Source organism: Fundulus heteroclitus, chromosome 7 (assembly GCF_011125445.2).
Source record: "Fundulus heteroclitus isolate FHET01 chromosome 7, MU-UCD_Fhet_4.1, whole genome shotgun sequence".
In the NCBI taxonomy this organism is placed as follows: Eukaryota; Metazoa; Chordata; class Actinopteri; order Cyprinodontiformes; family Fundulidae; genus Fundulus; species Fundulus heteroclitus.
The window spans coordinates 34,588,882-34,611,384 of record NC_046367.1 but is presented as its reverse complement, the minus strand read 5'-3'; the positions used below and the strand labels follow the sequence as shown (position 1 = coordinate 34,611,384).

The following is a 22,503-nucleotide window of genomic DNA, read 5'->3' as shown; positions in this document are numbered from 1 at the left end:
TAACGTGTGCAATTCAAGTATTTTGATTGGACGATCCGAGCTTGGGGCCACAGGATTTGTGCCCCACAGCTGTCTACTGAAGGCGTGTTGGGCATGGGCACTGCAATTTCAGATGTTCGTTTTTTAAACAAACGGTGGGTCGGCCCCAATATCAATAAACCTCAAGAAGATTTAGCCTACTGAGCTTGTAAGTTTTCTGGCAGTCTTAGGTATTTAGAAACAAATGTTTATAACAGAATTTTATTGCTAATGGAATCTGTCTTTTGCAAACATAGAGCTCCACAGCAACATCTGGTGGGCCACCCACTGGCCCCAAATGCATAGACGCCTCAATCTATTACACAAAATCTCAAGAAAATACAGAGGTCTGTGATTATAATGAAAAATAATGAAAAAAAAAGGTTCAAGGTGAATGAACACTTGTACAAGGTATTATAGGTGGCTGAGTATGTTTCCGCCTCTCGAGTGAAAGTTAAATGTGATCAAAGTAGTGATCAATTCACTTTTTGTAGCCATATAAACACAGCCTTGCTCAGTTCTCCGTTTTCTTGTTATTTAGGTGCAAGCTTTCTTTCAACATTCATTGTGAAGCATTAGCTTGCTGTGACTGTTTCCTCTTAGTGTGAATGACAAGTCTGTGAGCGTGCTACAGCGCTGTTGCCAATGCAGCTCCTACTGTTGTGTGCTGCCAAGCCAGGCAAACAGCGTGCCAAGCCTAACCCGCTCACTGACCTGATCTTGCGGCTCTGGACTCCCTCTCCGCAGGCTGGCAGGTCGTCCACAGTGTTGATGGTGCAAATGGACCAGGGCTCGATCCGCCACTCATACTGGCCGCACTCCCTGTTGCATGGCACAGCCTCGTACACCTAAATGCACGCATGAGGGAACACACAAAAAACAGATATGTGAGCAGAATGCAGGAGAAACGCAGCATTAAAAATGTACATACTTAAAAAAATAATAATAAACATACATGGTATCCACCTTTGTGTGATATAAGCAGAAAACATTCAACATTTCAAGGGTATTTATGGAACTGAAGATAAATGAAAGGTTCCTAGTCTCAAGAGGAATCGTTTCTCTCGACCTAAAGAATGGGTGTACTATTCTGAGAGCTTTTCTTCTATGCCATTCAAATTCATGAAGCAAAGCTCAGAGCTGAAGTGGAAAGCTGTGATTCAAAGGTTACAGTAACTTGTGTATTGTTTTTTTTTCTTGTGTGCCATTATGGCTTCATACTTCTGTCGACAACGTGGATCATAAAACTTCCATGTTTTCCTTGTTTTCTTTTGCCTACTGTGACGTCACAGAAAAAAACAACATGGTAGCTGTGCTCTCTTCATGGACCGTTACAGAGGTCTTGCATTGTGGAAAAGAGTGCAAAGTGCAGCAAAGCGCAGCGTGATGCAAATTGATTAGTGGTGTGTTGGGTTAGAGACCCATGTGTGAAATGTCAGAGGATGCTAAAAATATCAGGCTTGAGTCATAAACTCTTAATACTAATGTTTGTTGATTCTTTTTACCTTCACACGGTAAATCTTATGTTGATATTATATATGATGAATTACTTTTTTGCTAAAAATGCAAGTCTTTCAAGTGTTTGTACGGATTTTGGATGACGGGTAGGAAAACCTTTTTGATGAAATTAATTGTAAATGTAAATTCACTTGGTTTTACACATTCAGATTTTCAAAATACAAAACGTCTGTTAGAATGGATTCCATTTGTATTCAGAGGTACCATTGTACTAAAGAGCCATTGCATTTTATGGGTTGTAAAACTAATAATTTATCATTAGTTAATTATCGGTTAGTTTTTTTGCTCAGGAGCTAATACTATTATCATTATTAGTACTTTATATATCATATATTGTCATAGTTATAATAGTTATATAACATCATACTTTTAGTTCATATTATTAATATTATTGTTATTATTATTATTACAAGTATTTTCATATTGTCACGTGTGTGTCTGTGTTTTTGTTTTGTTGAATTTGGTCTGTAAATTTTTAACATTGAATTGTATGGTGGGATGTCATCTGTGTGTCATCCAGTCAGGGGTCTTTTTGCTACTCTGATGGATACATCTGCAGTGAAACCATGTGCATCTCCATGATATGGACCTACACTACACTAATGTCACATTTCCTGTTAAGACAAGTCTACAAAGAAACAAAAATTCAGGAATATTTCCATTTTTCTCGTGAAAAAGAACCACTTCAAGTCTGATAAAATGTATACATGTGCTGAAAGCTTTCTTCTTTCAATGGTGTTTTTTCCTTTTCGGTTTATTTGAGGCAAAAGGCAGTACGAGTCCCCTTTTATTTTTGACACTCAAAGTATGCAAGAGCTTTAAGAAATACTGACAGCATGCAAATATGTTTTTTTTTTTAGATACAGAAGTTAAAAGTTCAGAAAAGCACTATAGAAAGAAGTTCAACGCCGCCTCTGAGCTAAGCGATCTTAACATTCTGCACCAGCAAGAAAGGGATAACAACTATTTTGTGCACACTGAAGGAAGCCTATGTGAGACATGGAGAAAACAGCATGGGGTGTGTGAAATGGCAATGACCATGGCAACAGCCCCTCCAGCCAACAATGTAATTGGCCGGATTTTGAGCTCATTCACTTTTCTCCACTCAGCCGATGAATCTGGCATGTGTGTGTGTGTGTGTGTTCGCAAGGGAGCAGCCGGCACAATGCTCCTGTAAAACACATGTTTACTCTCAATCTATGTAACTGTCTGCCACAGTAAAAGGTACGCTCTTGAGGACAGTTTGTGGGAAAAGCTATGACAAGCTGTAATGCGCGTCGGTAGATGCGTGTGCGTCGGAGTGTTGGTGTGCTCAGACGGGAATGAGTGTGGAGTATTCCCTTCCCTGCGGGCCACACAGATGCCTATTACACACAGTCATCATCTCCCATCTGTCCCTGCAGATGCCCCTGCTGGGAAAACTGGCAACTTCCCTACACCCACTTTCTCCACTACCACTGCAGATAGATAGTTTGGAAAAAACCTGTAAAAAGAAGCTGACTTATGAGTCACTTTTTTTGCTATAAACACTGTTTACCGACCACTAAAGTCTGTGTTTTGAGAAATAGTTCTTATGAAAATGGCCAGAGTCCCATAATGATCCCGATATTAAAGGGCAAAAATGATTATACTTTGGAGCCAAGAAACAAAAATCTTGAAAGCCTGAAACACAAATCACCCTGTCCATGTTTTTCAAAGGGTATAAGTGACTTTAAAGCAAACCTTTCTGAAGCAAAACACGAACCCCAAAGTCATGCCCAATCAAACAGAATTGCACTTCTACATATGGAGGATGACAGAATGTCTGAATCTGTTGCAGTTGTAATACATGGTTGTTTTTCTGACGAACAGTGAGCATTATAAGGGAATATGTTAAAACACAAGATATGTAGAACGCACTTTTGCAACAAAGGTTATCGATGCACAAATTGTAAATGAGCTCATTGGAAGCAAATGGTAGGAGGAGGGATTTCTCCTCACCTAAAAATAACAATCTCTATTAGAGAACAAATGAAAACTGTGATTCAAGGAAAGGAACATCCCAAATTTGTTGGATGACAAGACAGCCATGCCATGGCTAGGAAAGATTGTTTGGGCAGGAATGCAGCAGCCAGACCAATTAGGTGACTGCAGGTGTTGTTTATGAGAGTGAAAATTATCGGGTAAGCTTACTTTTGCTGATAAATGGCTGCAGAAACATTGTGTTTTTTTCCCTGTGTCTGAGCTAAATGAAGGAGGCAATATTGGACTGTATGATAACTGGATACTTGTCTGGGTATTTGAACTACATGTCCATCCACCACATGTGTAGTATTATCTTGACGTAAGTATTTAGGGCCAAACAATATGATGCAGCGAGATAACTAAGCGTAGAATTATTGTGTTTTAGTGGTGTGAGACATTATTCTAGGAATTTGACAGATCTATTGCCGGAGTGCGGAAAAAAAACCCTCATTAGCAAAACTGACTGATTATTTAATTGGGAGAAAAGTGAGACTTGCACACTGTATGGCTCCCTGATATAAAGACATCTAGTGACACAGTTTGGAGAAATACGGACAACGGTTTTACAATGCGGGTTAGAATTGGAAAATAAACTATATTTTTATAGATTATTTATATCTGAATCCCATGATATTTTTTTTGTATTTTGAATCATTTTTTCCCCTACATGTGGCAATTCCCCACAGTGATGAATTACAGACGGACTCAGAGGCTCATAGGACACAGTTTCCTGAAGTCTACAAGCTACTGCACCCAGGGGAACAATCCAGACTTCTCCTCCCTACTGGATAAACCACCAATTAATTTTCATTTGACACATGTTCACATTTTTACATATGGTAATGCAAATTTAATGTAAATGTTTTGATCTACAAGAATGGACATAAATGAAAAGGAAAACTTAAGAAAACTTAAGATATGATGGTCTTTAAATGAAACCCAATACAAAATAAAGCTGGTGGGTCAAAGGTAGTGAACTACAAAGAATGAGCAAAACCTAGAGAAAAAAAAAAGAAAGGTTTCCTTCCAAGTACATCAAAGGGTACATTTACAGAATAAGGTAGAATTGGCAATCAGTTATCTTCATCTAAACCACGAGTGTCTCTGTCCTCCGCTCTTTTGTTCTCTTTTAAAATGTTCTGGAATCAAGTCTCTTTGATAAGCAATACCAGTGCTCTACCCGGGCTCAGCTTCTTTGAGCTCCCTCTCAAAAACCTAACTGGCAATTCAGAATATAATGAAGACCTAATGTTCTGAAGGGGAGTAAGTAAAGGGAAAATATAGATAAAACATTATCTAAATGAATTTGGTAAAAAAAAAAAAAAACTATTCCTTCAAGCTAATTTTTTAAACTTGCAACCAAAGGATCAAGGAGACAACACTACGCGTGAATTGGACAGATCTGGCATGCACTGTGTCCTTGTTAGCTAAAGCAGAGAATATGTACACAATGAATTGCACTGACCTGAGCCTGCGTGGATGTCCATATTAGTAGTGCATGACAAGCCAGAAGTTGGGGAGGGAGAGAAAACAATGATATGATTATTAGTTTAGATTTAGCCTGCAGTGACAGAAATGCATAGCTCTGCCTTAATTTGACTAAAAACTACTGCATTCTGCCCAGTGTTTGACTAATGAGGGTAAAGGATGATTAGGTGCTTCATCAGCGGCAGTGACTACCAAACGTATTGATCAAAACACTGTGATTCATCCTGCTGAGAGACTTCTGAAGTGCCACAGTTAGCTGTAACAGCTGTGCGTTGGCTGTGTCTGCAGTTGAGGGGCAACTCCAAGAAACTAATTTGTCTGGAGATAGCGAGCGTGGACAAACATATGTGCTGTCTTTAAAAACAAGGTTCCTAGATGTAAATCTGAACAATGGAATGTCTAAAATAGCATCACTACTGTTAGGGTTCGTCTTTAGCACTGTGCAAGAGAATTTCCGATTGGAATAATTTTATTTTCCATCTAATACTTTATACTAACTCTCACATCAAAGGTTTACATACATTATTATGGGCATGGATGTTAGAATGATTATTTGCTTCTGAGGATTTATTTGAGCCGTTCCATCTTAAGGGTTTACTGAATATGGAAGTTGAAGAAGATTTGATCATTTGAAACCACCTGACCCAAACTTTTAAATGGCATTGAAGTGTGTTAGGATGTTCAAGAACTAATAACGCTTCACCGGGGCTCAAGCTTAAACAGAAACAATAAACAGTCCACAGGCCAGTTTGCCATCAATATGGAGTCAGAGGGCTCCAGCCGAATAAAGAAGTCTTTTCTCCTAAACAAAAATGTTCGAGCATGACGGACGTTTACAGCTGCACTCATGGACAATCCCACTCTTTCTGGAGAAGTTTTATGAACAGAGCTCACAAAAACAAGATGAAAGTCTGGGAGAGACTAACTGAGGCTTTGAAACCCGAACAGTCTGCCAACCATCCAGCATGATGGTGGGAACATCAGGCAGATGGATATACATCAAGCTTCTGTAGTGAATACTAACGCAACCCATTTATATACTGTGTTTAAATGCCAGGCAGGAAACCAGCCTGTAAACACAAACTACCATTTCTAATAAGAAAAGTGGACACATGTTCTTCCAGAATTTGGGAAGGACCTTGGTAATGCCTTTAAGCAGGTTTTTTGCTGCAGATTGATTGTGGGGCATTCATGCTAATATTGGTGTTTGTAGAATGTTTGTGTGTAATCAATTCAGTGTATAATGTTGGTCCTGTGTAGATTAAAGAACATCCACAATGCATTTCAAATCATGCACCGAGCTCTTGGTTTTAAAAGTAAATTAAAATGCTGGCTGATCATTTCACCCTCAAAAGAAAAAAAAGAAAAAGAAAATTAAAAAATAACAGTTTAAAGCTTTTTTTGAAGCAGCTCCAAGGCTTTGATATTCACTGCTAGTATATGTTAGACAGACCTCCTCACTGTGTATTTTTTTTTAAATCTGCTCTGAAAACTCATCTTTTTTTTTGTATTGGCTTTTGACCCAGCTGGAGAGAGCTTTATTTTATAGGTTCAAGTATAACACCTTTTATGCATCTTCTTATTTTTGTGGTTTAATGCTCGTTTATGATATCTTTTCAGCACTATTGTCAGCTACTCTGTTTTCAAAGTACTAGTAAATAAAGTTTGCATGGCCCAAAAACAAAAAACTAAACATAGAACTGATATAAAAAAAAGCCTTGAACTGCTATGTAATTCATGCTGGTTGTGAGCGTATGTAAACCTATGACTGGAACTGAACAGATCAATAGATAAGATAGTAATGGGCTGCACAATGGCGCACTTAGTAGCACTGTTGCCTTGCAGCAAGAATGTCTCGGGTTTGAACTCCTGGCTGGGGTCTTTCTGCATGGAGAATGCATATTCTCCCTGTGCATGCGTGGGTTTTTTCCGGGTACTCCTTCTTCCTCCCTTAGTGCAAAACATGGGTTGTTTTCTCTAAATTGCCATTAGGTGTGAGAGTTTGTCTTTCCTGTATGTCTTTGTGCTGCCCTGTGATAGACTGGCGGTTTGTCCAGGGTTGTCCAGTGAATGCTTCTCCAAGCACGGATAAGCAGGTATAGATAACGGATGGATGGAAACATGGATGGGTGGTTTGAGCAACACAGACATAATGAGAGTATACATCAGGTGTTCTTTCATGCTAGATACACAAATTAGTAGCAGGTATATAGAATCCTAGATATTTCCTCACTTTGTGTTACTCCAACAGTTTACTGAAAATCATACCTATATTAACCAAAATGTGTAAGTGACAAAGAGCACTCAAATAATTTTCACAAGGATTCTTCAACCTCCACTTGTCTTGTAGGTGGTATTGTCATCCTGAAAGAGAAGAGTCCCAACAGGACACAGCTGTTTAGATGTGTGAGCAAGGTAGCGGCTCATAACAACTTGATCAACGGTGATCCTTCTATCTAGGAAGTCAAGTGGCCTGAAACAGTTCCAGCAATCTGCCCCTGCAGCACAACAGTACCGTGATCAAGGAGCCCTATTTGCTTTTTACTTTGTCGCACAGCTTTACAATCATAATATATGTCTGCACAGTGTTACATGGGGAATTATGAAAAGACGTACACAAACAAACTTATACAATACCAACATAAAAGGCAGTGCAAACAGGCGCCACTGCTGGGTGTGTGTAGCAGTGCAAACAGAGAAAAAAGGACAAAGGGATTTGAAGCGGAGCACTCTTCTCTTCAGATTTCTGTCATTGTGACTTTGACTTTTAAAAGTCTGTGCAAGTGCTGTCAGCAGGAGGATTCAGAGGGGGAAAAAAAACCTTTAGTGGGATCTATTCCCATGTGGTGATGACCTCTCAGCGGTAATCATGACAAGATGAGTCAAGATAAATCATGTAGATGAAGCTTTCAGAGTATATTAACATCTGATTTTCTGAGCAAAACAGCTCCTGTGAAAATAAGCTTTGTTCATGTGAGAAACAAAATTTGCCATTTTTAGACAGTGATTTTTAGACACTTCAGTTCCTTATAACTGTTCTCATATCCTAGGAGGTATTTTATAAACTAAAAACAAAATCCGATTTTTTTTCTCAAAAATGTATGCAGAAACTAACAAAGACAAAAACATAATTGGGAAGTGGAAAGAAAATCTTACATGGATTTATAAAAGTAAGAATTTTCCCAAATAATTCTGAAAAGGGCAGCAAAGATTGCTTTACTCCAAATTCCTAAATGAAATATGTGCACATAACTGTCTTCAGAAGTCTTAAGACTCTGGAATTAATTACCAGAGTCCATCTGTGGTTTTTTAATCTCAGTATTAAATCCAGCAGTTTGAGCTTTGCTAAATAGCATCAATGAACAAATAGCATCACATGACTAAGGAAGTCAGCAGCTAGGTCAGGGTTAACGTTTTCAGACGTACACTGCATCGTTAGGTGACAAAACATTATCCTAAACTTTAACAATCTCATAGAGCACTGTGCAATCCATCATGTGAAATTTTAAAGAGAACGGATACAACTGCACCACCTTAACGGACAGACCTGAGAGAGACGGCAAACTGTCTGTGAAACTCCTGAAGGCTCACACAGCTGTTGTTGGTCTGATCCAGGATGGTAACGAGTCCGCATGGACCGAACGTGTATAGGCTGGTCCACTGGTGCAGAGAGAACCATCTGGAGCTTAACCCGCTCAAGACTGTGGAGATGATGGTGGACTTTTGGAGAACATCCCCCTCACTGCCTCCCCTCACCATGCTTGACAACATTTTGTGTGCTGGAGAACCACACTTTCTTGGGCCCTGAGATGGTCCTCACACACACGCTTTGTTCAGAAGAAGGCCCAGCAGAGACTGTACATCTTGTGATAATTCAAGAAGTGCAAACTTCTGGGCATCTTCTACACTGCCATTTTACAGTCTGTCCTGTGTTTGTCTGCCATTGTGTGGTTTGGCTCATCCATAAAACAGGACAGCTCCAGACTGCAATGAACAACTAGGTCTGCAGAGAATTATCATCATGGCTGACCTTCCCTCCGTCGAGGACCTGTACAGATCTGGGGTCTGGAAAAGGGCAGCGGGCATATCAGCAGACCCCAAACATCCTGCACACAAACTGTTCAGCCTTTCACATTGAGTACAGCGTCGCAGTAACCAGACTCCCGCCAGATGGATTTCATTCCACAGAGCTCCACGCGGCTCCACACATCCATCTGGAATCGCTGCCATTAGGAGGGATTTCAATACCGCATAAAATGGACGAGCCAATCAGGATAGCCGAGCGGGATTTTCTTAGATGTGACGTATCAGAGAAGCGACTGTTTGGATCATAAGCAAGGATTTTTGATAAGGTCCCCCCTTTTGAAATACATCTCGAATGGAGCAATCCCAGATAGATGTGTGGAGCTCTGCGTGATAAAATCCATCTGGCAAGAGTCAGGTTAGCGCCACAGATCACTTTTTACCAATATCAGCTTCCACAGAAAAGGCTTCTTCCCCAGGCTGTAACTCTGATGGAGACAATGGACACCTTACAGCCTGATTAGTAAGCTACACTGCTTTGAAAAGAAATAAGTATATCTTTGCTTTCACAACTCAGAACACTCCCCTTTTGCTTTTATCTACAAAATATATATATTGTTTTTATACTGCATTCAAATTGTACGTGCGTTGTGAAGTCAAATCCCTAGAATGTGTATACAATTGTGGTAAGAAAATACAGTTTATTCAGATTCTGATTCATAACTTGAGCAGCCAGGAACCCTATGGCTATTGTGAGCCACAGTTCACTTGGGATTATCTGTTGGAAGAAGAACTCTCCAAATCTTGGCCTTTATGAGGAAGAAATCCCTAAGTCCTGTTTGCAGTTTGCCAAACACCTTGTAGGGGACAGCGCAAACATATGGAAGAAGGTGCTCTGCTTAGATGAGACCAAACTTGAAACTTTTGGCCAACATGCAGAAAAAGTGGTCAAAAACTTAAAATAGTACTTATAACCCTAAATACAAGCATCACCATGACAGTCCGTAATGGGGGCAGCAACTTGCTATGGGGATTTTTTTTTTCCTTCAGTGGGTAAAGTGAAGCTGGTTAGAGCTGATAATATAGATGGAAATAAATCCTGGAAGAAAACCTGTTGGAATCCATAAATAACTTGAAACCGGGCAGGAGATTCACCTCCTGCAAGGACAATGTCCCGAAACATACAACCAGAGCAACAATGGGATGAGTTTAGATCAAAGCAAATTCATGACTCATAATGTCCCAGTCAAAATCTAAACCTAAATCCAATTGAAAAGTTACGGTGAGATATGAAAAAATATTTTCACAATAACTCAACATCCAAAATAGACGGAGCACAAACCATTTTACAAGGAAGAAAGGATCAAAATTTCTGTATCTAGATGCGGCAAGCTGAAACCCCAGAAGACTTGCAGCTGTGATTCCAATGAAAGCTTGTTCTATAAAGTTGTGACTCGGCAGGACTGAACACACGTCAGCCACACAATTCAAATTTGTATTTAACTACATTTTTGAAAATCTGCTTCCACTTCCAAAGAAGGAAACCTATTTTTCTTGGTCACGCAAATTCCAAATAAAATACATGAAATTTGTGGTTGTAATGTCACAACCTTTAAAAATACTTCAAGAGGTCTCTGTACCTATGCAAAAGACTGTAGACTTTACAACAACTTGCTTGTTTGTGATCTGCTAAACCCGACAGTATGAATATGTTTGTATGTGATTAGTTGTACATCTGATTATTTGACTTGGATGAATTGGAAAGAAATAAGTTTATTTCAACTGAATCTGGTCTAATTGGATTGCATATATTTGGATATAAATTGGACATTTTTGTGTTATGAAGTGCCCTGAGATGACATTTACGATGAATTTGCACTACAAAAATGGGCTAAACTGAATAAAATGAAGAATGAAAGTTGCCTGATGGTTTACATTTAAAATACCTAATAAATAATTGTAATGTAATAATTGCAATGTTTTCTCAAAAATCATTCTGTATCTATTGCTAATTGTTTTAAAAGGTATGAGCATAAGTTAGAACGGTACCATTTAAAAATACTTTGCTGTTTTGGTCTTTGACCACATCATTTGCTTTTCGCCCTTGAAATTTCTCTTCATCTCACTGTCTCCGTTTCGTTACCGTCTTCCTGTCAGATTTGTTGCTACACAGGAGGTCAACGAACCACAGCCTAAACACTATTTACAGTATGTTTAATATCAATTTAGACCTGGAGCCGCATTTGCTCTCCAGCGGGGCAAAAGCGTGACTTTCTGTAATTGCAAAAACTGATTGGCTATCAAGCTCGGAAAATGATTCCCCTTTCTCGTTTGCTTTCAAATCTATTATGGGGAACCAGTTCAACAAGACAGGAATGCATTAGCAAATACATTTTACAAGCACTTAACCCTGTAGCACAACAATAACTATGGTCAAACATCTTTAACACATGCTGTCAGGCCAGACTTTTTCAATTCAAGTGAGAGCGATATTTAATCTTTTTTCTCCCCAAGAAGAAAACATGTCTTCACTTGAATTTTCTGGAAACCTAGATAATGAGTGAGTATAATTTATACCCAATCAGTTGTCATAACTGCTACATTCAGGCAGATTACACCACTTAATACATCAATTGCAACAACATGCAATAAAGTATCCCTAAGTGATGTTTGTAACTTGGCTGTTTTGGAAACAGTCTAAACTTGTCACACAGGAAGAAATGAAAAAGCAAACAAACTTCAGTTTTATGATTTATTCAAAAAGGGAAAAGGGAATAGGGTTTTGCTAAGCATTTGGTCTATCTGACACATGCTCATTAAGTTTTCTAAAATTGCCTACAACGCATGCAGTTTTATTCTTGGATATATAATAGCATCGTCTACAGCACAAAGCACATCTTCAAAATGAATAATGAAAAAAAAATAAAAATAAAAAATACTGCAATTTTAAAGCTCAGAAATTGTTACATGTAAGCATTCACCTTTGAAAAACATTACATGCTTTTGATCCAGTAAAACTCACAATTAAATAAAGTTTTTGTGTTTTTACCTTTTTCACTTACAATAACAATGGTTTACATGAAGATATTAGTTTGAATGAAAACTTGAATAATTAGGTTTGAATAAAAGCATACGCCGATTATGTATGTTATGCTGTCATTGAAAGCAGACATGTAAACTTTAAAAAAAAGGTTCAGTAAATGAACTGTTTTTCTTTCTTTCTAATATTTACTTAAATTAACTGGGCAGTCAAAGCCACTTTTGTATAATTCAGGGTCCGCTCTATTATGGAAAAAGTATTGCAAAAAAAAAATCTGGTCAATACTGAAATACGATGTCACAAATGTTTCTAAATTTAAACACATACAAGAATACTTGCACCTAAATAATTGTAATTTATTCATATTTTCTGAACTCCATGTTTTTACAATGTAGCTAGTTGTTTTTCATATAAAAAAAACTTGATACATATAGTCAATACATATGTTTAGATGCATAACCTCTTAAGCCCAAGGATCTATTTTCCAAAGAAAATGCATACTCATACTTTATAAGGCATTTCTCAACTTGTACAATGCCTAATCTTGTTATTAACTAACATAAAGGCCCTGGAGGATGATGTGGATGTGAAAAATTGAGAGTAAATTATTCTGGGTCTGAGTAAATGAGATTTACATGTCTAAAAAATAAATCTTGCCTAAAAAACAGATGTTTACATACATAACTTCTTACTTTTGCTCTAAAGAAGTAAATAAAAACAATAAATTGTAACTACAGCATCATGGTTATATCTGTAGGAAGTGTGATGTCCACACAGCAAGCAATTGAGAAGGTATACGTGTTTAGACTGAAAAAAATCCAGACAGACCCTATTGTTTTTGTGCCATTATGACAGTTTTGGCCCAATTTTTTAAATTCATTCTTGAAATTGAAAATGTGGGATGTTATATATTTGGCTGATAATTTTGTAGAGGATTGACAGATGAAGATCTGGACATATAATTGGTGTGTGTTGGTCTTAGTCAGCTACAAGCGCGTTATTGTTGCTAAAGAGCAACTTGAAGTTACAAGTTACATACTTGACTTTTAATCTCGTCAAGTATGTAACTTTTAAGAAAGTTACATATTAAATTTACATACACTGAAATGAATATGCTTATAAGTAATTTTGGAAAGCCCATTGCTTTGTCAGTTTCTGGTGAAGTGTTGCTAGATACATCCCAGTATCTAAAATGCACTGCATCCTTTTGTAACATCATAGAAATATCTAAAGAAATCACCTAAGGTATCAGGGAGAAAACTGTGGACCTTCACAGATCTGCTTCATCCTTTGGTACAATTTCAAAATGCCTGATGGGAATGTCCAGCAATCAGCATCTCAAGACATCATCCAGGAAGTTAAAGTTTGTGTACCAATGGGTCTTCTGAATGAACAATGACTGAAGGAAAACATCGTCAATGTTTTGCACAGAGCCCAAAAACATGCTGAACAAGGTGGCCTACACACCTGACTCCTTTACAGTGTAATATGTCTTCTTGAACAGTATATGTAGGTTTTTGTTTTCAAATGTGCTCAGCAGAGCTGTTGGCTTTTGCCCTCTCCTTCTCCCTCCCTGTCTTGCCAGCAGAGAGTAATCTTCTCAGCTCTGTGAAGAATGCCTGTATTGTGCTTGATTACCAACAGATCGAGGGTCAGAGATCAGAGTCCTCCACCACATGTCAAGCTGCAGGCTACTTCTCATTTCCCAAACACCCTTCTCCATTTGTACAGACCTTCATGTCCACCTGCCAGACTGGACCCTCAGTTGCATTGTGAATGGGCTGAACACATACCAGATGTTCTAAATTAGTTAAGGTAGTTTAACCTCATCCCATATTCTTTAAGATGAACTTTGGTTCTCTAACTATGATCTGCAGTGAACACAAGATTCACTGAATCATTCTTATGATTATGGTTTTCAACTATCTTTATTTGTCATTTTGTTATTTTATGTGCACAAAGTTCCTTAGTTTCTTTAATCTTAATTTTGCTTAGTTTAGTGAAGTTTCACTTGCCTAGTAGAAGGGATATGTTAATCAAAATATATGATTAATTCACATAAACAACATTCTATAAGGGTGTTCCCTGGATGTGCATTTATATCTGTTTATACATTCTTATACTTGAAGAGAAGTTGTCACTCATCTATTCAATGTGTGTGCAGAGTTTGCTGTTAGAACAACGGCAGTGCTCAAATCATCCTTTCAACTATTGTCCTAATATCAGCTATTTGGGCTGATATTCACCGGACAATCCCTAAAAGACAAAGAGTTATTTAATAAATGTTAAATAACTTAAAACATGCGTAATGGCACAACAAATCCTTCAGTGTGCGGCCACTTTTCATCAGCTTGACTTGACTATCCCCCTGTCATCCTCTAAAAACCTCCACGGATCTTCCTCCCCCTGCTCACCTTGGCTCAGGACTTCCGCCTGCAATCTGCTCAGTAGTTTCCAGCTCCCTACATCCCTTTTCAGCAGACTTAGTTCCCTCCTTTCTCTATTCATCAACTCACCAAACAAGACTAGCCAGCGCATAAGCACAGCTGAGACAAACTATCATATCCATCTTACTAATATGCCTCATAGCCTGACTCTTTTTCTGCCTGTTTTCCCTCTTCTGTGGCAAGAGGTGTGTCTCCCATTCATTTGCTTATTTTTATCTTAATAGGTGTGAAGCAAAGGGCAGGATAAGCATGTGCATCACACCTACTCAACTGAGAGGTTTGCAGGATATAGCGAACATAACACAGAGTTAAATCTAAACATTTTGATTCCTTTGTGTGCTAATTATATTACCACATATTAATACCAAACTAATATTTTTTAGAGGCTGAAATTAAAACATTTTCAATAAAACATATTGCATGTTATTATCTAAATAAGTTTTGATTTTCTTAACTTTGTTATTAGTATTTTCTTACTTTGCCTTTTTACCATCTCAGTGGAATAGGTAAGTTTTTTCATGTTGTCCCACTTCCTGTTGAACATAAATACAGACGTTGCTTTTGTAGTAATTCAATTAAATTATTTATGCTTTTCTCTTTGTGCACACTTGGGAAGTTGTGATTTATATATAATTATTGACAAACTTGCACAGAGAAGGCTCTTATGTGATTGTTATTATTATTGAATTGAATTCTTTTCTGAGCCATACTTTTAGCTAATTGTGCCTTTTGTATGCATGTAAAGGTCTACACGGTAAATTAAATGCAAAGGAAACATAAGCTATTATTGTAATAAAACTCTACGACCCAATGCAACACAATATTAAAGTCAGTGATGTTCTTTTAACATTCACTCCTAAGGAAAAAAAACAATGTGTTTTCTTATTAGCACATAATATAAACATCTGATCTTTGAGTTTAAAGTTAATGCTTAGACCATGTGTGCCTCAAGGCTTTAAAGTGGCTGTGAAGTGTAAATATTCTGAAGGGCAAATGTCAATATTACATCAATTTGCATGTCTTATGCCTGCAGAAAGCCATATTTTATTCACTTGAAAATGGGAGAAGTATACAACATGTTTCCACTGGTGCCTCTGTCACTGCTCGGCTGCAAAGGTCTTTCTCAATTTCACCACCTGTGTTAAAACAGGCCACTGTTTTTTTTTTTGGCTCATTAAACAATGTACTATGCGTCTATATAAAAATCTCTTCTGTTTAAGCATCATATTCCAAAATGTTTCTGTGTGTGAGATGTATGGGAGGATTAAATATTTTAAATGGGTACTGATCTTTTGGAACTATCAAGTAAATGAAGGTGCCTTAATAAAAGGGAAAACGAAGCAACTTCCTATGCACACGTTTAAAAAAGTCAACAGTTTTGGCAGCCTCAATGTAACATAGTGGTTTTACATGTAGATATTGAATAGAAGGGGTCCCAGGTTCAATCATGGGACCCCTTCTATACAATAACTATACGCTCCCACTAGCTGAGATTATAGCAAGAAACCAGATTAGTTATACCTATGCAGACGATACACAGCTCTATGTTACGATGTCACCAGGTGACCCTGAACCCATCCATGTACTAAATGGATGCTTAGAACAAATCAATGCATGGATGTGCAAAAACTTTCTCCAGCTGAACAGAAACAAAACTGAAGTTATTATATTTGGACCTAAAGAGGCCCGAACTAGAGTCAGCACACAGCTTCAGTTATTACAACTACAAACTAGTCATCAGACCCGAAATCTGGGTGTAATGATCGACTCAGACCTGAACCTTCAAGGACACATAAAGACAGTTACAAAGTAAGGCTTCTACCATCTGAAAAGCATTTCCAGGATTAAAGACTGATGTCCCAACGAGATCTAGAGAAACTCATCCATGTGTTTATCTTTAGTCACACTGATTACTTCAACGGTGTCTTTTCAAGTCTACCCAAAAAATATATCAGACAACCGCAGCTGAACCAGAACGATGCTGCTGGTGTTCTCACTAAAATAGAGCACATCACCCCAGTTCTAAGGTCCTAACACTTTCTTCATGTATCTTAGAGAATAGACTTTAAGATACTTGTGTTAGTTTATAAATCACTGAACGGCTTAGCACCAAAATACATTAAAGACCTGTTGTTGCTGGATTGATCCTTCAGACCACTCAGATGTTCTGGTCTAATCTTCATACCCAGAACCAGAACCAAACATCGAGAAGCAGTATTTAGTTCCTATGCTCCACAAATCTGGAACAAACCTTCAGAAAACCGTAAATCAGCCGAAACACTGAGTTCCTTTATATCGAGACTGAAAACCCACCTGTTTAGAGCTGCTTTTGGCCCATAGTAAAATCACCATTGACCAACATATTTGATGTGTATTGATGGTTTCACCTGATACAATTTATTGTTTGTTACTGCCCTCACAACCAGTGACTGTTTTGATGTGTTAATGTTTTTGTGTTTTCATGATGTAAAGCACTTTGAACCACTTTGTTGCTGAAATGTGCCATACAAATAAACTTGACTTGACTTTACCTGTCCCCGTTCATGACACCATGCTTATTCTTGGCTGGCACTGTTTATAACTATCAAGAGTATTGTTGGTAAAAAAATAAAATGAGAGCAAGGATCGCAATTGTGTACTTTAGATGCCAGTTTTTTTTCTTTCTTTCTTCAGTACTTCAGTAGTTAGACACAATGATGTTATGATCCCTAAAAGCCATCTGACAGCCCTATCCCTCTCTCCTGATATCGCTTTGTTTTTGTCTCTTCATGTCAGCTGTACAAAAGAGGATGCACACGGATCCAAGGAGAGAAGGTGAAGAAAAGAATGTAGGACTGTTCGAACTGATACATAAGAAAAAAGAAATGATGATTGTCAGATTTCAAAACAGCAGGAAAGAGTTTCCTCTTTCTCAGTAGGTGGTGAAATGTGGCGTAATAAAAGCTGTCAAAAGCACTTCTGGATGCACGTGGTAAGAGGAAAGTGGTGCATATAGCTGACATGTTGTCCTCTCTGTCACTCACTATGTAATTTGAGATAAAAAAAAATGTTTTCCTGGTGGGTTTCACAGCATCCCAGTGTGTCATATGTACAAGTCATGGATGGGTTTAAGGTTTACAACATGATTTGCCTTATATATATATATATATATATATATATATATATATATATATATATATATATATATATATATATATATATATACACACACACACACACACACATACACACACCTCATAGACGTCTGCATTTTGTTAAGCAAGTGTGATATAATTCAAGATAGATTGCATAAACTCAAAATGAAAATTTTATAAATTGCCACATGAATTAGTGTTTCACATGATGACTCACAGTTTCCTGTTGTCATAGTAACAAGAAAACAAGACATACTAGCTTGGGAATGGAAAAAGTCTGATATAACTGAATCTGACATAAAAACCTCACAAGCTGCAGGAATTATAGACATAGTTTGCTGGAGAATGCATATTTAGTCTTGAGTTTGTGCATTTCCAGTCTTGGATTTATGTAGAAACATGGAAGAAAATACAATTTTGAAGCTGAGCTGTCTTTGTTCCGCTAATAAAAGTGTTTATTATTTAGCTTCTTTTATCTCGTTAAATGCTTGCAGACATTTTCTTCTGTTTTCAAGTGCTTAACTAGTTAAATCACAATCATCAGGAAGATTACTTTTTTTTCTTTTTTTTTAAATATTACCACTTTATCTAAACTTGTAGAGCTCCAATTTGCTTTGCAGTGTAATTAACTCAAAAAACAGTTGAACTCGTTTATACTACTATTTTATTGGAGGCTGAATTGTTTTGGTGAATCTTAAAATGTTTTCCCGGGTGGGACCCAAAGTGTGTGAACTACTTGGCACATGTAACTTTCCACTTTTCAGAAAGTCTAATAAAAGTGACCAATTCATTCACCCTGTCTGAGCAGGAAAATAGTAATATATTATTCTCGAGGCACCCCACCACTTAACTCTGGATAGTTTTCACCTCTGATTTAAGCAATTTTAGAAGTCCTTGATGTCTGCAAATAATTATAATCACAAGATTATACATCTCTGCTTAGAGTTGACAATTTATTTGAAAAATAGCTCTTACAGCATATAGCCATGGGTTCAAGAACTAAAGCCAATATTGCTTGAATTAACCGTTTTAAGCCCTCATTACAATGGCAAAAGGAAAAAAAGAGAAACTTCCAGCATCACGAAGGACTTAATGTTCATCCATGCTCCTACGAGATAAAATGAAGCAGAACAGTGTCAGACCAGTGTTTCTTAGAAGTAGAACCCAAATGCAGACAGGCAGGCAGAAGTGGCTTGGTGAGTAATAGTATCTTTAATAAAAACAAAGAAAACTTACAAACTTAGAAAAGAATATTGCTGACATAGATGTGGACAGGCTTGGCATGGCAAAAGTTGAGACTCAGGCAGAGTGGCATAGCAATAATGTAATCCAGCCAGGAGTAAATGAAAAATGGGAGTTTGAATCACACGGAAAACAGGTGGCAAGCATGACTGTGATGACAAGGCAACAAGTTAAAAGAATAAGTTTAATTGGTTGGGGCTATGGCAAAAGGTGACAGACTGAAAAAAAACATGAATGGAGCTGAATTGATATTTAAAGACAGTATGACTGAAAACACAAACGCAAGACTCCAAGTATAAATGAATGCAAGAAACAACTAGAAAGCAAAAAGTAAAAAAAAAAATGCAGTAACAAATCTAAACATGGAGAAGTAAACCGATGTGGCAAACCCAAACAGCAAAAAACAATAGAACATGACAAAACCTGTAGGACCTAATGAATGAAAAGCATGAATATAAATAAAAACAATCAAACACCACAAAATCATGGCAAGCAGGGGAATTTAAAAAGCAATGCAATCTCCATCTAAACTGAATTCACAAAGCAGATTGCGGTAAATGCAGTGAGATGGAAATACACCCATCCAGTTTAGCACATGTGACCAGTTGCCACACACACAAACAATGCAATGTACTTACCTGATGAGACACCACTTAAAACATTAAGAACACCATCTCTCTAGACTCTAGACAGATCTTGCCATGATGGCTTTTTCAAATCAACAAGTGATTGCGAAAGACGGATGAATGATGCATGCATTTATTAACCTACATACAAATGCGGTCTTTGAAAAAGCAAAGTTGTTTGCTCTTGGCTATAATTTACATAAATATACATGAATACAGGCAGATTTATCCCTAAATGCATGCATTATACCCAATTTGCATGTGTCCACACAGGCATGCTATTTTAGAGCAATAGACCTATTTTAGACCTATTTTAGGAGCAGATCTGCCTTTGCTTCTAGATTCAGAATTAGTAGGAGAAACTTAGATTTGTACTGAGCCCCTAAAGGAACATTAAAGGAAAAAAAAATACTTTGTGGTTCGCACTAGTTCCATTCTGGTGCGAACCAGATACTTTGTACACATCAGAAAGTAACTGGTCTACACCACAAAGTATCAGGTGCGCACCATAAATTAACTTTCATGTATTTCCCTTCAATGTCCCTTTAGGGGCTCCGTAGATTGCACTTATGGAGCACCCAAAAATATCTTTGAGAATTTGTCGCAGAAATAATTACAGTCTGATAATGTCCAAACATTAACAGGATTGAATTAATGTTGGAACTACCAATGGTGGATTTAATAAAAATAATAATAATAATAATAAAATAATTGAACTTTATTGATCTCACAGAAATTCACTTCTGCATTTAACCCATCCCCTTAGGGAGCAGTGGGCTGCCACTGTGCGGCGCCTGGGGAGCAATCGGGGGTTAAGGGTCTTGCTCAAGGACCCAGAGTGCAGGCAGTGGGGATCGAACCGGGTACTTGCATTCCTCTCTGAGCGCAAGCGCACTGCTCTAACAACTCGGCCACGACCCCCCATCTTTTTGTTTAAATCTCTGCATATCTCCTTTATTTACACCTTGTATCTCATATTTCAAGGAGTTTCTATAATTGATTTATGGGATGTCTTTGACAACAAAACTATGGGCTTATGTTCTGTAGGCCTATACCTAGGATCACAGTGGGGGTTTCAGGTTTAACAAGATAAAAGAAAACAAGATAAAATCCAGTACAATGAGCAGTCTTGCAACCATTTTCTGCTACAAACAACTAGGTTTGTTGCAGGGAATTCCTATTTAGGAATATTGACATATATAAAACCTTTGCTGGTTTGTTGTTTTCTTAAATATACAGCAACATCCTAAAAATGCTTATATATTTAATTGATATCACAGGGTCAGTTATAATCACACCCTGGATGAATGAATGCTTCATAAATTAATGAAAGGGACACATCAAAACAATGTGGTAATATGAAGATGCAAATATTGCAGTGTGGTATTAACTTAAGGCTGTTATTTAATTAATATTTTCACATGGTGGAAGAATTAGCAAGGGATATGTCATGATTTGCGGCTGTGGAGGACCACAAATGCAGTGAAGGCAACGCAGAGCTGTCATAAGGGTAAGGGACTTTAATGAACAGAACATGGGCAGAACTTCAGGTAAGGTTACAGACCAGCTAAACCAACAGATTAACTACGGTTGACTAAGGATCCAGCAAACTTAAATATGCTTGGCAATAATCATCTGGATAACAGGCGCAAGAAGTATGATGCATGTACAGAAATACATGCAGCAGGTGAAGGCAACTAGGGTGGGAGGCTAGAAGGGCACGAGACTAAGGTAAACTATACATAAGCCAAACAATAACTGAAAGATGCCCAATCCAAGGAACCTAAAAACCAAACAACCTTGGCATTGTGACAGGATAACGAATGTAAAACATGTTTTGCCAGGTCATTTGGAACATGCGTGTGCAGGATTAAGACTGAGAAAAATGAGACTGTTGAAAACATGCAGGGGAAATTTTCCAACATCCAGAAAATAAGGCAAGGGAAGTTTATGTGTATAGCACATTTTAGCAACAAGAATGCTGCTAAAATTCAAAATTCTCTACATTATGAAAATATAATGTACATTGTAGTGGCATAATAAATGAAAGCAAGGAAACGGACTACAGACTGAAATTAATGATGTTTTAGTTGTTAGTTTAAATGGAACAGTTAAAGATAACTATAAACAAATGGAGTTTTAACCCTGACTTAAAAAGACAACGTTTTAGCATTTTTGCAGTTTTCTGGGACTTGGTTCTCGATTAATGGGGTATAAATGGACTGATTAATGGACTGCTTCTTCATGTTTGGTTCGGATTCTGGGGATGATGAATAAATGTGAACTAAGAGACCTGAGTGATCTGGAAGGTTGATACAACAACATATTTTAATGATTTTCAACCAACAGAAGTATTTTAAAGGTTATTCTCTGAGAAACAGGGAGCCAGCATAAAGACTTTAGAACTGGGATGATGTGCTCAACATTCTGGGTCAGCTGCAGGTGTCTAATTGACTTTTTAGACAAACCTTTGAAGACACTGTTGCAGTAATAGTTTGACTAAACACATGGATGAACTTTTGAAGATCCTGCTGGGAATTTAGTCCTTTAATCCTGGAAATATTCTTCAAGTGGGAGAAGGCAGACTTTGTAATGGCCTGTATGTGCCTCTGACGGGTCAGTCAGTCAATTAATCAGTCATAAAGCAAACTTCATACAAAAGCAGATCAAAGTGATGTACATAATTTAAAACAATTAACCTGCTGTCACCCCCTACTAAAAACATGAAACAACAGAAATATGCATGTAAAATGTGTGGATTAAGCACACGAGCCAGGTCAGGCAAAACAGCTAAAAAGATGGGTTTTGAGCCTACTTTTACAAGAAAATAAACATTATCTGTGGCCCTAAGGTGCTCTGGCAGACCGTTCCACAGACAGGAGCCATATCCCTGACAAAAAGCCTCTCCGTAAGTGTGTGTCCTGACTCTTGGGGGTGTTAATAGATCAGTGCCGCAGGATCTC

The 22,503-nt window shown here is 37.7% G+C and overlaps 1 protein-coding gene across 3 annotated transcripts in view; it reads right to left on the bottom strand.

The window, feature by feature from the left end:
• The window catches only part of thsd7ba (thrombospondin, type I, domain containing 7Ba), a 301,550-nt gene that overhangs the window by 38,494 nt on the left and 240,553 nt on the right, over positions 1–22,503 (bottom strand). For 2 of the 3 annotated variants that reach the window (XM_036139542.1, XM_036139541.1), the window contains exons 17-18: positions 5,006–5,011; positions 733–866 (exon numbers count right to left, since the gene is read on the bottom strand). In XM_036139542.1, the coding sequence (XP_035995435.1) occupies positions 733–866; positions 5,006–5,011 (140 nt within the window). The remainder of the gene's footprint in view (positions 1–732; positions 867–5,005; positions 5,012–22,503) is intronic. The other variant, XM_036139543.1, reaches the window with a different exon arrangement.